Below are 17503 nucleotides of genomic sequence, written 5' to 3'. Positions count from 1 at the left end.
ATCACAGGTACCGCTGTAAGACTGGTTGGTGAGAAGTTCATGTTGGATCTTACAACGGAGGAGAAGGCAGGAGGATGTTTGACAACTGTGTTGTTCCCAGCCGCAGAGGACAAAAGGTCAATTAGACCTGAGTTGAAATTATGTCCAAATGTCCCGGCTTTGTCTGTTGAAAATGTGATGTTCAGAAGACGTCCTACATGTCAACACTATCGGACTGTCAACTGGTCAGGGGTGAGACAAAAACATCAAATACAAAATGTATAATGTGAAATGTATGCATCATTGAATGAAGCATGAGGTCTGGGAACAACAATGTGACACTGGTGTGCTTGTCAGTCCTCTGAGTTGTGTATGTACAGTTTGAATGATGGTGGTTGGCTTGGATTTAGTGCCGCCCAAGAGTATCGAACCTATCATTGACCAAGCTACTCGGTCTTTTGAGTTGAGTATGTACAGTGTTGATGTGTTATGTGTCTTGTTTGTTTTCAGTGCCGCCCAAGATGATCAAACCTATCACCTTCAACCCTGTGGTGCCGAAGGAAGGAGACAGGCTGGTCATGTCCTGCGAGGCTAGCGGCACCCCACGTCCTACCTACATGTTCAGAAAGGTACACTCAAACATTCGTGCCAGTCGGATGTAGCAGTCGGGTGTAGCAGTCGGGTGTAGCAGTCGGGTGTAGCAGTCGGGTGTAGCAGTCGGGTGTAGCAGTCGGGTGTAGCAGTCGGGTGTAGCAGTCGGGTGTAGCAGTCGGGTGCAGCAGTCGGGTGCAGCAGTCGGGTGCAGCAGTCGGGTGCAGCAGTCGGGTGCAGCAGTCGGGTGCAGCAGTCGGGTGTAGCAGTCGGGTGTAGCAGTCGGGTGCAGCAGTCGGGTGCAGCAGTCGGGTGCAGCAGTCGGGTGCAGCAGTCGGGTGCAGCAGTCGGGTGTAGCAGTCGGGTGTAGCAGTCGGGTGTAGCAGTCGGGTGTAGCAGTCGGGTCAAGTACCAGTCGGGTCAAGTACCAGTCGGGTCAAGTACCAGTCGGGTCAAGTACCAGTCGGGTCAAGTAGCAGTCGGGTGTAGCAGTCGGGTGTAGCAGTCGGGTGTAGCAGTCGGGTGTAGCAGTCGGGTGTAGCAGTCGGGTGTAGCTCATTCACCTGCTACTTTTAGGTTCCCTTTTACCTCACAAGTTTTTGATTTATTTTTGTATTTGTTCTCTGGAAATCATTGTGGGGGGATCAGACCATTATGAATATTTTAATATGCTGATTTTTCAGGCATTGTTGTTAATGATAGCTTCATTAACACTACTTAATTACACATTGAGGAATGTTGCTCCTTGACCAGGCTTGTTAGTTTGCTAGGTTGATCATATTGTTTTGCAGCACATATTTCACATGTGCAGATGACAGGATGCTGAATCATGAAAGTAGAATAAGAATCGGCAGGATCCTGTGTATTATAGTGGCAGGATTGTGGTTATTTTGATAAGATAATTTAGAGTGAAGAGAATCATTGTCCCATGTGAAAGTGTGTGGTGGCTTACCAGCTTATTTGCATTGTGATGACAGAATAACCAGGATCTGCTGGAGCAGCCCAACACAGACGGCAACTACATCATCGAGAAGGTGAACCGAACAGACGAGGGCCTCTACCAGTGTGAGGCCACCAACAAGGGCGGCTCGGACACGAGCGACGTCACTCTGGACGTCAAAAGTACGAGCCTTGTCTGCTTTTTTACATTTAGTCAAGTTTTGACTAAATGTTTTAACATAGAGGGGGAATCGAGACGAGGGTCGTGGTGTATGTGTGTGTGTGTGTGTGTAAAACGATTCAGAGTAAACTACTGAACCGATCTTTATGAAATTTTACATGAGAGTTCCTGGGTATGATATCCCCAGATGCTTTTTTCATTTTTTGGATAAATGTCTTTGATATCCGGCTTTTTGTAAAAGTTGAGGCGGCACTGGCCACTGTCTCACCCTCATTTTTTAATCAAATTGATTGAAATTTTTGTAAAGCAATCTTCGACGAAGGCCGGACTTTGGTATTGCATTTCAGCTTGGTGACTTAAAAATTAATTAATGACTTTGGTCATTAAATATCTGAAAATTGTAATTAATTTTTTTTTTATAAAACGATCCAACTTTATGTTCATCTTATTCTTCATCACTTTCTGATTCCAAATACATATAAATATGTTATATTCAGATTAAAAACAAGCTCTGAAAATTAAAAATATAAAAATTATGATAAAAATAAAATTTCTGAAATCGATTTAAAAACAATTTCATCTTATTCCTTGTCGGTTCCTGATTCCAGAAACATATAGATATGATATGTTTGGACTAAAAACACGCTCAGAAAGTTAAAATGAAGAGAGGTACAGAAAAGCATGCTATGCAGCATAGTGAAACCACTACCGCGCTAAACAGGCTCATCAGTTTCCCTGCGTTTTGCACGAGCGGCGGACTACGGTCATTGTGAAAAAATGCAGTGCGTTCAGTTTCATTCTGTGAGTTCCACAGCTTGACTAAATATACTAATTTCGCCTTACGCGACTTGTTTCACTCTCTATTATTCACTCTGTCTTCAGCCGTTAGGTGTGCCCGTGTGCATGTGCATGCATTCATGTACTTAGGATTGCTGTGTTTGTCATTTGGAAGATGTATGTGTGTACATTATGCATGGAAAGTTGTGGAGGTATGGAAATAATCTGAACCTGGAAGACTGCAACATTTACATGTTAACTCAAACAGCTCTTTACTGATACCTTCTGTCCCATGTAAGTGATTTGTAAACCAGCACAGATGTGGCCAGGTGTTGACATAGGGTGAGAACACACTTTCACTTGGACTCGTACCAACACCAACAGCCAGGCTGCTTTCTGTGCACAGTGGGAAGGTTTGGCTGAATGAGGTTCACAGTGGGAAGGTTTGGCTGAATGAGGTTCACAGTGGGAAGGTTTGGCTGAATGAGGTTCACAGTGGGAAGGTTTGGCTGAATGAGGTTCACAGTGGGAAGGGTTGGCTGAATGAGGTGCACAGTGGGAAGGTTTGGCTTAATGAGGTTCACAGTGGGAAGGTTTGGCTGAATGAGGTTCACAGTGGGAAGGTTTGGCTGAATGAGGTTCACAGTGGGAAGGTTTGGCTGAATGAGGTTCACAGTGGGAAGGTTTGGCTGAATGAGGTTCACAGTGGGAAGGTTTGGCTGAATGAGGTTCACAGTGGGAAGGTTTGGCTGAATGAGGTTCACAGTGGGAAGGGTTGGCTGAATGAGGTGCACAGTGGGAAGGTTTGGCTTAATGAGGTTCACAGTGGGAAGGTTTGGCTGAATGAGGTTCACAGTGGGAAGGTTTGGCTAAATGAGGTTCACAGTGGGAAGGTTTGGCTGAATGAGGTTCACAGTGGGAAGGTTTGGCTGAATGAGGTGCACAGTGGGAAGGTTTGGCTGAATGAGGTTCACAGTGGGAAGGTTTGGCTGAATGAGCTTCACAGTTGGAAGGTTTGGCTGAATGAGCTTCACAGTGGGAAGGTTTGGTTGAATGAGGTTGACAGTGGGAAGGTTTGGCTGAATGAGCTTCACAGTGGGAAGGTTTGGTTGAATGAGGTTCACAGTGGGAAGGTTTGGCTGAATGAGATTCACAGTGGGAAGGTTTGGCTGAATGAGGTTCACCGAGGGAAGGTTTGGCTGAATGAGGTTCACAGTGGGAAGGTTTGGCTGAATGAGCTTCACAGTGGGAAGGTTTGGCTGAATGAGGTTCACAGTGGGAAGGTTTGGCTGAATGAGGTTCACAGTGGGAAGGTTTGGCTGAATGAGGTTCACATTTGGAAGGTTTGGCTGAATGAGGTGCACAGTGGGAAGGTTTGGCTGAATGAGGTTCACAGTGGGAAGGTTTGGCTGAATGAGGTTCACAGTGGGAAGGTTTGGCTGAATGAGGTTCACAGTGGGAAGGTTTGGCTGAATGAGGTTCACAGTGGGAAGGTTTGGCTGAATGAGGTTCACAGTGGGAAGGTTTGGCTGAATGAGGTTCACAGTGGGAAGGTTTGGTTGAATGAGGTTCACAGTGGGAAGGTTTGGCTGAATGAGGTTCACAGTGGGAAGGTTTGGCTGAATGAGGTTCACAGTGGGAAGGTTTGGCTGAATGAGGTTCACAGTGGGAAGGTTTGGCTGAATGAGGTACACAGTGGGAAGGTTTGGCTGAATGAGCTTCACAGTGGGAAGGTTTGACTGAATGAGCTTCACAGTGGGAAGGTTTGGCTGAATGAGCTTCACAGTGGGAAGGTTTGGCTGAATGAGCTTCACAGTGGGAAGGTTTGGCTGAATGAGCTTCACAGTGGGAAGGTTTGGCTGAATGAGCTTCACAGTGGGAAGGTTTGGCTGAATGAGCTTCACAGTTGGAAGTTTTGGCTGAATGAGCTTTACAGTTGGAAGTTTTGGCTGAATGAGCTTCACAGTGGGAAGGTTTGGTTGAATGAGGTTCACAGTGGGAAGGTTTGGCTGAATGAGGTTCACAGTGGGAAGGTTTGGCTGAATGAGGTTCACAGTGGGAAGGTTTGGCTGAATGAGGTTCACAGTGGGAAGGTTTGGCTGAATGAGGTTCACAGTGGGAAGGTTTGGCTGAATGAGGTTCACAGTGGGAAGGTTTGGCTGAATGAGCTTCACAGTGGGAAGGTTTGGCTGAATGAGCTTCACAGTGGGAAGGTTTGGCTGAATGAGCTTCACAGTGGGAAGGTTTGGCTGAATAAGCTTCACAGTGGGAAGGTTTGGCTGAATGAGCTTCACAGATTGAAATAGGTGTTACGTGTGAAATAAATTCAGCAAAATAGTCACACACACACATACACGGCCTTTGCTTCCCAGGGCTGCAAAAGGGTCTCCATGAGGACTCTAGGGCACACACTGATGATACATTTGTGTTGCAGTTCCTCCTGTGATTGAGACGCCTGACGATCAAACCAAGAAGACGGAACAGGAGGGCAAGGAGGTGCGCCTCCAGTGCCGCGCCACCGGCGACCCTGCCCCTGCACTCACTTGGCAGAAGAAAGGCTCCGAGATCATCTACTCTGTAGGCACCAATGACGATGTAAGCAGTCACTTCTATCTCACATAAGTACAAGGCTATGGCACTTGACCTAAAATGATATTTCAAAAACTCAGGTCTTAAGAGAAAGCGAGTGTCAAAACAAAGGTATATTTGCATACACGCGACAAGTACAGGGAATGCTGGACATGTTAAGAAATGAAATGTTAAAAGAAAGTAACTGAAGGACAAAGAGAGAGAAAGGGGGGGGGGGGGGGAGGAGGGGAGGGGGGGGGGGGGGGGGAGATGACTGGTGGAGTTAATTGTGCCTGCTTTGTACAGGAACACACTTCCTTGTTTCCCCTATACTATTATCAAGCAGCTGTGCTCCAGGCTACTTGTGAATATCAGAATTCAAAGGGCGTTTTATCATAGATTATGTAATCAGTATGCACTGGCATGGCAACTGTGAAGTTTGTGGGAAAGTTATGTGAGGTATAAGAACATCATATACCAGGATGTTCTGTTGGCAGTCAAAGTCAAATTATGATGTTGATAAATTAGAGGGATATTTTGTATCTTTGGCACTGGCAAAAGTTGAAAAGTGTGTGGGTGAATGCGGCGTGTGCGTGCGTGTGTGTGTGTAGAGATATCTAGATGAATACTAGTTCAAACTAGATTAATTCGGGGCATGGTTTCACAGTGGCTCCAAGTGGGGGATGCTTGACAGCATTCTCTTCTTCCCTGACAAATAGTTTGAAAACACAGCCCAGGGTTCTAACCACTTTGCCATGTTTCAGGTGTACGTAGAGGAGCAGGATGGCAGCCCGAAACAGGACTCGCAGACCCGAGTGTACACCAACACCTGTCCTATGATAGATTGTTACTCATATACCAGGATGTACGCGTCATGTTTCAGGTGTATGTGGAGGAGCAAGAAGGCAACTCTGAACAGGACGCACAGACCCGAGTGTACACCAACACCTGTCATGTGATTGATTGTTACTCGGTCATCAGTTGTACGCGTCATGTTTCAGGTGTACGTAGAGGAGCAAGAAGGCAACTCTGAACAGGACGCACAGACCCGAGTGTACAGCAAGACTCTCTACCTCGTCATCCCCACACTCAAACCTAAACACGCTGGAGAATATGTGTGCACTGCGTCCACCACCGCTGTTACCGTAGACAAGACCTTCAAGATTGACGTTATGTGTAGGTTGCTGTTGACTGTCTTCTGGGTGTGTGTGTGGGGGGGGGGGGGATGTGCGAGCGAGGGAAATAGTGTGATGTGTACATTCCTGGGGGGGGGGGGGGGGGGGGGGTGAGAGTAAAGAGAATATAGCACCAGCACAGGAGAGAATTAAGTTGACTTTGTCATGTCTACCAGTTTCAAAAGTATAATGACGATTTTGGTACATGTACACCCAACCTATGTTTTTGACTTTGAAAGTTTAAAGTGTAACAGCTTGAAGTATTATTTTCGAGGGAAACGAGGACTCTACAGTTCTAATTTCATCATGCTTCTTATCATGCAAGAATTCAGATGGTTTTGTGTTTAAGGCAATGTGCAGCACTATAATTAAACTTCGAGAATACATGGAATAACCTAGTTTTCTTGGTAGTTATTGAAGTGACTTATAAAAATGAATAAAACAATTGTAAATATTAATGGACACAGATTGCCGTTGCTATGGAACAGCCGCCATATTGGATTTCTAGGAAACGGTTTTACAGCAACATCATACATCAGAAATACATATCTGTGTGATTGTGACTGTGTGTGTGTGGGTGTGTGTGCATGTGCGTGCAAGTTGGAAGGATGCTCTTGGTCTTGATACACGCTCATGCGTTATTTATTCATGAACTTTTATATCATGCTGGTGTGTAAAAATACACACTTAATCTGAGGATATTTTATTGGTTATAAGTTAAACTAAGATAGAGAGAGAGAGTGTGTGTATGGGTATGTGTGTGTGTGCCGTGAGAGACTGCTTAGGATTTTAGATGTGTTTTAGTTCAACTCTAAATTCTTAGTAAATGTGATACGGCTTAGTGTTATTAGTTTTAAGTGCAATCTTTAATTTTTAATAAATGTGATGTATTTTATGTCTGTGATCGCCTGACACTGCATGGCAATTTTCCTTGTTTTTATAAGGACAGTCAACTCTTGAGTCTGAGTCCGAGTCAAAGATACACATGACTTTTATCTACAATCATACAGAACGATTTTTTTTTACTAAAGACTACAGTTGAATTTATATTAATTTTGTAATGAGGATTAATGAATTTCTAACGGCATATTCATAATCTTTATTTCAAAAATAAATACAAATTCAACTATAGTCTTTTGTCAAAAAACCGTTCTATATGATTGTAGATGAAAGTCATGTGTATCTTTGTGCCGAATATTAAGCATTTCTGATGTATGATGTTGCTGTAAAACCGTTTCCTAGAAATCCAATATGGCGCTGTTTATGCCAGTTTCCAGAGCAGTCTATGTCCTTTAGTTTTCTCAAATTTTTCATTTCTTTTTAATTGTCACTTCAATAACTACCCAGAAAACTAAGTTACTCCATGTATTTTCCAAGTTAAATTTTGGTATATTTAGTGCCTCACATTGCCTTAAATACTGTATCATAATTTTTAGGTAATAAATAATATTGCAAAGTGAATAGACCACGAAGAAGTTTTGAATACAATATAAGCATATAATCGCTGTAATTCACAAACCTATATATGTGCTTATGAGTGTGTGCTATGTGTGTGTTTGCAAGGGCGTGTGTCCGTCTGTCTATGTGCGTATGAGTGTGTTTTGTGTAGTAGAGATTTGTTTGTGTGTGTGTGTGTGACTTGGGGTGTGAGAGAGAGAGAGAGAGAGAGAGAGAGGGGATTTGTCCTTTGCTGGGGGTATGCAGTGCCTTGGCATTGCACTTCCACTTAATTATTATTGTTATTATGATGATGATTAAATGGTATTGTAACACTTGTGTGTGCAGTCAAGCCTAACTTTGACAACCAGGCAACCACCCAGTTCTGGGGCTGGGTGGGCAGCAAAACCAACCTGACTTGTATCGCCAACGGAAACCCTGAGCCCGTCATTGAATGGCACAAAGAGGGGCAGAACCTGGCTGCTATCAATGACTACATCATCACCAATGGCAACAGCGGTCTTCCCACCAGGGCCATCAGTTACCTCATTGTAAGTGGCTGGCTGATTTCCTGGCACAAATTGCAGGGGTGGGATTTCTTCCGTCCCTGACGGATTTCCGTTCCAGGAAGATTTTTTTTTTATTTTTTAATTTTTTTTTAACCCCCCCCCCCCCCAAAAAAAAAAGGTGTTTTTTTTGTATTTTTTTTTTTAACCTTAGACTCAGAGGAGCACGGGTACAGACCTGTTTACCAGTACGATTTGGGCGTATTTTGTACGCCAAATTATTATCGGTACAGACCTGTTTACCCTTACGATTTTGGCGTAATTTATTACGATTTTCTGCAAAAAATACGCCATTCCGCTATCCGTGTCAAGACTACGATTTTCATAAATAAAAAAAATGTAAAAAAAATAAAAATTTTTTTTTTTTTTTTTAATCAATTCACATGTTTGGCATTGTTTTTTCAATGGCAAAATGGGGTGAAAAAGCACAGGACTGACCAGAGATCATGTCTGTCTGATAAGACGCTGGAGAGCCTTATTCTAGTGGTGAAGTCTCGCCCTCACTCATTCGGCAAGCAGTAGAGAAGCGGTTGACACACTGAAAAAGGCCTACTACGAGCAAAAGAAAAAGAATCAGTGATGCATGTGCTTTTGATGTGATCTTCGTTGAAATTAGGATGACTACAAAAACTGACTGATGTGTTTTGTTTGTGAATGATGGATATATGTGCATGATTGCATTTCGCAGACACAGGTAATTGTCATGTGCGTTGTAATTGGCGACGAATGCTGGATGATTACTATTTTTGTGCCAGGATTACTATTTTTGGGGCTGAGCATTAGTCCAAAACACTTATGGGGGTAAACAGGTCTGTAGGTAAGCAAATACGCGACACGCGCACAAAAATACGCCTAAGAAAAAGTCTAGAATACGTTTTTCGTTGTTGGTGTGCTGATTACGGAATGGTACAACTGATACCGGTTTCTGTCGAAGGGAGATAACCATGACAGCGAGTCTTCAGCTGTGGAAACCTTGTTCAGTTGTTGGCACGTGCGACCGTCTGGACAATCGTGGCAAAATGAAGCGGAAAAATGTGCCAGTTTTGGATGACTGTACCAAGTTTAAACAGCGGAAGCAGTAGATTTTCTTGGAGAAATATAAGAAAGAGCCAGGAGTCTACTATGGGAAAAAGTCATGCACACTGCAAGTATTGTAAATCAGATTTCTCCGTTGCCCATGCTGGGAAATATGACATCGAACGACACTGCAGTTCCAAAACTTCCCTGCACAAGGTTGCTGCCAAGGAATTATGAAGTTCATTCCCGCAAAGCAAATCCTGCCAGAAGAAAAGGCTGTAGTCCGCGCTGAAGCAATGTTTTCTGAGATAATTGTAAAAATGAACTTGCCACTGTCAACCGCAGATGTTATTTCACGAACTTCATCTTTTCATTATCAATCTGTTTGGGAAGACACTGGTTAGTATGATAATGCTATAAACTGACAGGTAAATAAAATTGTTTTATTCCTGTTGTATTGGAAGGAGTTAAATTCTGAAGGTGTTCACAAGACATGCTATTCTTACACAAACACGTTTGCACCCACGCGTACATTTTCCCTAGCCCATATATGGCTTTGCTTGCAAAGTACACCAACTTTATGAAAAATACACTCAACTTTTTGGGAAAGTACTCTTGCCTCGGGTTTAGGGTAAACAGGTCTGCGGGTAGCTCAGGTGGTAGAGCACTGGACTTGTGATCGAAAGGTCGCTGGTTCGAATCCGGGCCGGGATGGACACAGGTCAACCTTATGTGCAGACCCAGAGACGGTATCCATCTCCCACCCCCGTGTTAACACAGTGAAAAGTAGGATATGCGCCAAAATGGCTGCGATCTGCTGGCCGATGTGAATGCGTGATGTATTGTGTAAAAAATTCCATCTCACACGGCATAAATAAATCCCTGCGCCTTGAATTTGTGCGCGATTTTTTTTTAAAATCCCTGCGCTTAGAACTGTACCCACGGAATACGCGCGATATAAGCCTCATATTGATTGATTGATGACTGATAACACCTAAACGCACATACACCTGTGTATCTCATCTAAAGTCGGGTTAAAACCCGGGAAAATGCCCCTAATGGCTTTGCCGTGAGGGCGTAAAACTTGAATTTCTCTTTTTACCTTTTTTTTTGTTAATCCCTGGCAGCTGTTGTTTACACTCCGTTCAGTGTACAGAAGGTCAACTACCTTTCACCATTACCAAATTGACCAAATTGAGTGACATGTAGGGAGCAGCTATGTCATGTCATCCTGGCAAATGTTATGAGGGCTTACTAGCGCCAAAACAAAAAATTAGTAATTAACCTGTGAAAGTTACTAATTTTCACAAGAAGATTACAATTATGACGTGAAAATTACTAATTTTCCAATGTTAATGTCTAATTTTCCAGTGTTAATGTCTAATTTTCAGTTTTGGCTTGCTTCCTGACGGCTTACTTGTGCCAAAACTAAAAATTTGTAATTTACCGGCCCCCGTAGCCCAGTGGTTAGCGCATCGGGCTGCGGGCCGGGAGGTCGTGGGTTCGAATCCCGTCAGGGTCATGTGGGTTTTTCGGGCTACGGTCGGCTCCTACCCAGAGTGGAAGTGTTATGGTTCCTGTGGGAAGGCTGGGATCACACAGCCGAGTGTCATTCACTTAACGAATGCGACTTTGAGGGTGCTCAGGTTGTGTATACCTGACCAACACCGCAGGTGCGGCAGTTCTCGGGCCTGGTTGACACCAGGATATATTATGACAGTAAGCGTAGAGTGCTGCCCTGTCACGTAGTCTCAAAAACCAAATTGGAAATCCAAAGCATCATCATTATAATCATCCTCATCTCATTAATCATCGAAAATATAAATTGTCCTTGCTCTTGTGGCCTTTCATGCCCGGAGCTATCATGGTGACCTTGGTCTCGGTGTTCCTGTTCGATCCTTCCCTGAATAGTAGTTCTGCTGTCAGTCTTCAACGTGGGATGTTCTGGGGGGTCAACGGAGGGACGTTGTGGCGGTCTGCTCTTTGGAGGGGACGCTCACTCAGTCTGGCTCCGCGACTTAAAAGTCAATGTCGTTTGTAGGGGGCATAGTAGGTAGTGGGCTGCGTCCGTTAGCTCGGGACAGACCCACTACTGAACACCGTCGGAGTGACTCAGCAGAAGTGCAGTGTCATCTTCCGAGGGTAGCGTACCGCAGCGACCAGACATCCCCCCCTGGAGCGTCTGTAAAACCAACAAGTCTGGCAGCGGAACGAAATTCAGAGGTGGTTGGAGCAGTGAGTGCAGGGACGGGGCGGTGTGAGAGCACAACGGAACAAGAAACAGGTGTAAAAACAACACACACACACACACACAAAATTAGTCTTCTTCTTCATCGTTCATGGGCTGAAACTCCCACGTTCACTCATGTTTTAGCAGTGGGTTTTTACGTGTATGACCGTTTTTACCCCGCCATTCAGGCAGCCATACGCCGCTTTCCGGGGAGACAAAATTAGTAATTTTCACACATTAATTACTCATTTTCATGTGCCTCTTGACTGTGGGGGCTCAATGCGCATGCGCGACTGTTATGCCGGCCAGAGCGAAACATCCTTCGATTCGAAACTTTTCTGGTCCATAGTTCTTTAATCCGATGCAAATTAACAATGAGAGCTGAGCGCATGTGTAGATAACCGTGACATACAACTGTCTGTCCCACAACTTGTTGAATAACGAATTCTATCGAAAGATATTTGTGAAAGTGTGTGAGTCTCGACCGAAGAGATCCGTCTGCTAGTGGTCGGACCTTCAGCACATGTCCGGCCGGCCGCCATTTTTCCTCTCAGTTCGAACATTTTCGGATCGATTGTCCTTCACTAATACACTACAAAGCAAAGTTATGAGTGTGGTAGTGGTAACAAATATGAGGTACGGCTGTCTGCCCGACAACTTGTCGAATAAGGAATTTTATTGAAAGATATCTGTGAAAGTGTGAGACCACAGCCGATCAAAAGTTGTCTGCTACGAACAGCTTCAATTCGAAAGTTTTCGGTGTCGATTATTCTTTTCTAAGATACCCAAAACAACGTTTAAGGAAAGCGCTATTGCAGAAAACTGTGATATGCATCTTCCCGTCAGATAACTTGCTCGATAAGGCCTTCTATTAAAAGATATTTCAGAAATTGTGTGAGAGTAATGTTTGCTGCACATTGAAGCCTCTCAGTGCAGACTCTTAAAATCCGACTACTGTGATCAAAAACAAGGCAAAAATGAAAATTAGTAATTAACACTGTTAATTACTAATTACTAATTAACACTGTTAATTACTCATTTTCATGTGAAAATGGTAACCCTAGGTTTTGGCACTAGTAAGCCGTCATAGAATGTTGCATCAAGTTTTACGCCATCACGGCAAAGCCATTAGGGGCATGTTCCCGGGTTTTAACCCGACTTTAGATGAGATACACAAGTGTATGCGTGTTTGGGTGGTATCAGCCATCTGCACTTATTGCAGAATGACCGAGGTCTTTTACGTGCCACTGTGGTGATACAGGGGTGGGAGATGGATACCGTCTCTGGGTCTGCACATAAGGTTGACCTGTGTCCGGCCCGGCCCGGATTCGAACCAGCGACCTTTCGATCACAAGTCCAGTGCTCTACCACCTGAGCTACCCGGCCCCCCGGGGGTGTTCTGCTCACCCACAACTTTATATACCCCACTTGCAGGGATTCAGAGACCTTAAGTGATGTGGTAGAAAAAAATTGTATTCCTAATCTGTGAACCAGTGGTATTTACATTCTGATACATTGAGTCCTTTAGAAAGTTTGCAAGTGAAACACACTTAATTTAAACATACAGTCGAACCCACCTAAAACGAACACGCTAGTTACGAATTTTGACTTATAACGTATTAGTTTTAAGTTCCCAACTGAATACCTCTTTCTTCATGCTTAAAAAAAATGCTTGAAACGAATTCTTTGTAACGAATTTATGCTTATAACGAGCACTTTTTGGATTCCCAAGCATGCATAATGTCTGTAATTTACTCACGCTTATGACGAAATCTTTAAACTCGTCCCGAGATCGACATATCATGGGAATTTGAGAAGTTTGAATACATGTGTCGGTCTTCCCTTGCGTCGACTGCTTGAACCATCGCTCAACCGATCACTGAATAAAGTTAAACTGATTACACTGTACTCACAAAACAATTTTAAATTTAGAATCAAAGTGATTGATAGCTCAGACACTGAACATGAATGACTGACTGACGTTTATTTCCTTCGCGAATACCAAAAACGAAACATCAATGTTTTGAACGGAAGCCATTACCAAAAAATATAGATGCCAGAGTGGTTTCCCTTGGACAAGGGAAACCACACTCTCAACGTTTGCGTTGGCCGGTTCGCGATGGTTTATCAGTCAGTCAGTGCTTTCGATTTGGATTTGAACATCATGTCGCAACCAAAAAAGAAAAAAAAACTAAATTGGCCAAGGTTTGCTACCCGTCGCCAAGGTAAGTGATTCCGGACAAATGATAGGAACACCGCCAATGTGGACAGTGTCAGTGTGTGTGTGTGACCAAAAACGTAACAACTGGATGAAACATCTGTGTGCTCACTCTCATTCAAACTCAACAATCATCACTCAACATGAGACACACATGAACATGTAACTGAATATGTCACTTTATTGTCCAAACGTGAAGCAGCATGAAAGTTGCGAAAGAAACAAATTGAAACACCATAAAATGTAGATTACAAGACTTTAAAAAAAAAAAAAATCAAAAAAAAAAATCAATCAATTTTCTTAATACGAATTTTGGTTAAGACGAACTTTTTTTCCGATCCCCAGTGATTCGTCTTAACACTATTGTGACTAGCACTGCCACGGCGTTTACGTCCTGCCTGCCCAAGCTTGCCACCAAGAAACTTCCCAAAAATCAGTAACTGTAAAGAAATCTGTCTAGCAAGCTTGAATTAAGTCCAATCACCACCAAATTTTGTGTACTAATTCAAAAATGGATGCCCAGTTCAGTCGTGCTATTTATAAGTTTGTCACGCGATTTGTTTTAGCAAAGGGGGGTGAAAGGGGGATAATTTGTGTTTTTTAACATATTTTGTGTGTGTTTTATTTTCCACTGCTTTTTGACTCACATGCGAAGCAAAAGTGAGTCTATGTACTCACCCGAGTCGTCCGTCCGTCCGTCCGTCCGTCCGTCCGTCCGTCCGTCCGGAAAACTTTAACGTTGGATATTTCTTGGACACTATTCAGTCTATCAGTACCAAATTTGGCAAGATGGTGTATGATGACAAGGCCCCAAAAAACATACATAGCATCTTGACCTTGCTTCAAGGTCAAGGTCGCAGGGGCCATAAATGTTGCCTAAAAAACAGCTATTTTTCATATTTTTCCCATTTTCTCTGAAGTTTTTGAGATTCAATACCTCACCTATATATGATATATAGGGCAAAGTAAGCCCCATCTTTTGATACCAGTTTGGTTTACCTTGCTTCAAGGTCAAGGTCACAGGAGCTCTTCAAAGTTGGATTGTATACATATTTTGAAGTGACCTTGACCCTGAACTATGGAAGATAACTGTTTCAAACTTAAAAATTATGTGGGGCACATGTTATGCTTTCATCATGAGACACATTCGGTCACATATGATCAAGGTCAAGGTCACTTTGACCCTTATGAAATGTGACCAAAATAAGGTAGTGAACCACTAAAAGTGACCATATCTCATGGTAGAAAGAGCCAATAAGCACCATTGTACTTCCTATGTCTTGAATTAACAGCTTTGTGTTGCATGACCTTGGATGACCTGGTCAAGGTCACATGTATTTTGGTAGGAAAAATGTGTAAAGCATGTGAGTCGTATGGGCTTTGCCCTTCTTGTTTTAAAAGTTATTTTTTAACAGAAAGTATTATAAATAATGTTATAACCAAACAAGGTGTAAAACCTATGAATTAGCTGAAATATTGTTAACATTGTACACAGAAATAAGGAGACAGTACAAAGAAAAAAACAAGCAAATCACGCATTCACTCACAGCATCCTGACTCAAATGAAACAAAACTGTAACACTCACCAAATGATGTCTAGGTAATCCATATTGAATATAAGTCACATTTTCACAACAAAGTACCAACTGTACACCTATGAACAATTCCAAAAGGATTTGAAGGCTCCAGCCATCCATTGTTATCAGTGCTGCCACGCCCCCATAGCTCTTGCACGATTCCGAGATACATGTTCGTCTAGCAGTATCACCGCCTACCACGTGTAGTTTGCCGACTCGTACTAGCAACAACGGGACTGTTTCTTCCTCACTTTCACTGCTTGTATCGCTTTCGTGAGGCGAAAACGATACGTCCGAATCATGCTCTACGGGATCCTCTAGGTCCAACATCCGGAGAATCTCCTCCCGAGACAAGGCTCGCCTTTGATTCATTTTTTTTTCTCAAAAACGCACACAAATCAGGCGAATTTGCAAATGGCAGAAGGGGACGCCAAGTGTATCAAGGGAAACAACTCAATTTATTTGCAAGCTTCAAAAACCGGGAAGCAATCACGAGTCGTGTACCCTCTATGGCTGGTACTGAAAAATGCGCGTCCCGTCCATGGGCGTGTCAGCGCTGGTACTGATTTATCAGTGTCCCGTCGCGAAAGTGTTAAGCGAGTTCGACTGTATTTCTCTTTTAATTCAAGCTATGATTCAACAATAATTTTAGAATAATAACTCCTGAAATGATGAATTCTTCTTCTTGTTCTTGTCGATCACTCAGATGGAAACGCCGGTTCCCCGCGCAAATGTTGCCGTGCGCTGTAGGTCGTCCAGACTGCCATAGAGCTTCCCTTGCACCGTGGTCGCTTCCGCCCAGATCTGGCTCCTGAGGCAATTTTTTGATTAGTGCTTTTGTGAACAAGAAACACTTAACAAGTGGCTCTATCCCATCTCCTCCCCCCCCCCCCCCCCCCCCCCCTTTCCCCTATCCCATCTCTCCCCTTTCCCTCGTCGCGATATAACCTTCGTTGTTGAAAACGACGTTAAACACCAAATAAAGAAAGAAAGAAATGTTGCAGTGAGAGGGGACCCATTGCAGCACGACTGTGTGGGCTCTGCACAGGGAGGTGAAGGCGGATGACAGGTCATTCAGTTCTTTGTCTCTGGCAGTGTCTAAGGCCTGCAGGACTGACTTTGCGTCGCTGAAGAACACAACGTTGTTGGAGGAGAGTGGACTGTGCTCAACGTGGGCTGCACCTGTCTGGAGCGCTACTGCTTCAGCCTTGAAGTTGGTGGAGTAGAGGCCGGTAGCGAGGGAGATGTGTTCTTCTTCTCGACCTCCTGGGTACTTTATGTAGATTCCGGCACCACCACTTCTGACAGCCTGGTCGGCAGATCCGTCAGTGTATACATGAGTCCATTGGCGTTGGGGGTAGGAGTTGTGGATGTGTTCAATGGTGAGAGACTTCAGTTCAGCACAGCTGTGGGAGTCTTTCTTGCCAACGCCAGGAATACTGCAGCGTATCTGGGGTCTTCCTTCATCACTCCAGCTTGGGTTTTCAAGGTATTGGGGGATATCTTTGGGTTGTTGGTCCAGGATATCTTGGTGTCTCCTTTCCAACACCCTCGTCTGGTGGATGAAGCTTCCTCTCTTCAGTCTTCCTTTTGTTGGTTGGCACAGTCTGTCTTTCATGGGGTGAGTTGGCAGTCGTTTGAATTTAGCTGCCTGGGTGAGGAGTTTGGTGTCCCTTCTGTCTTCCATGGGCTCAAGGCCCATGATGTTTTCCAGCTCTTGGATAGGGGTTGACCGCATGGCGCCAGTGATGATTCTGGCCGCCTGGTTCTGCACCTTGCTGACTCTGTCAAAATTTGACTTGGCTGCTGTGCCCCATGCCGTCACTCCGTACTCAAGTACTGGTCTGACGCTGCCCACGTACATCTTCTTGAGGATTGCTGCATCTGCGCCCCACGTTGTGCCAGTTAGCTTTTTCATTAGTGCTAACCTTAGCTTGGCTCTGGCTTCGACTTTCTCTGTCTGCTGTTTCCAGGTGAGTCGCCTGTCAAAGGTCACGCCAAGGTACGTGGGGGTGTTGTCAGCCTGCAGCGTCTGTCCGCAGAGCTTGAGGTTGGCCTTCAGTTCTTTCGGGGACAGACTAAAGATCGTGGAAGTGGTCTTCCTGGTGTTGATGTTGACGAGCCACTTCTTTGTCCAGTCCTCAAGCACTTTCAGCGCCTCTTGCATCCTGTAGTTTGCTGTTGTGATGTGCTCTTCCGAGCACCAGAGTGCAAGATCGTCCGCGTAGATGGCTCCATGGACATTTCG

At 44.2% G+C, this 17503-nt stretch overlaps 1 protein-coding gene across 8 annotated transcripts in view; it reads left to right on the top strand.

Annotated features, from left to right (window-relative positions):
• LOC138973187 (neural cell adhesion molecule 2-like) overlaps window positions 1-17503 on the top strand; it is a 65243-nt gene that overhangs the window by 4435 nt on the left and 43305 nt on the right. For all 8 annotated transcript variants that reach the window (XM_070345886.1, XM_070345884.1, XM_070345885.1 and 5 more), the window contains exons 5-9: window positions 490-608; window positions 1548-1692; window positions 4902-5062; window positions 6037-6211; window positions 7996-8198. In XM_070345886.1, coding sequence (XP_070201987.1) covers window positions 490-608; window positions 1548-1692; window positions 4902-5062; window positions 6037-6211; window positions 7996-8198 — 803 coding nt within the window. The remainder of the gene's footprint in view (window positions 1-489; window positions 609-1547; window positions 1693-4901; window positions 5063-6036; window positions 6212-7995; window positions 8199-17503) is intronic.

This window comes from Littorina saxatilis, linkage group LG8 (genome assembly GCF_037325665.1).
Source record: "Littorina saxatilis isolate snail1 linkage group LG8, US_GU_Lsax_2.0, whole genome shotgun sequence".
Taxonomy (NCBI): domain Eukaryota; kingdom Metazoa; phylum Mollusca; class Gastropoda; order Littorinimorpha; family Littorinidae; genus Littorina; species Littorina saxatilis.
The sequence above is the reverse complement of the archived record's forward strand: the minus strand, read 5'-3'. Positions and strand labels throughout refer to the sequence as shown.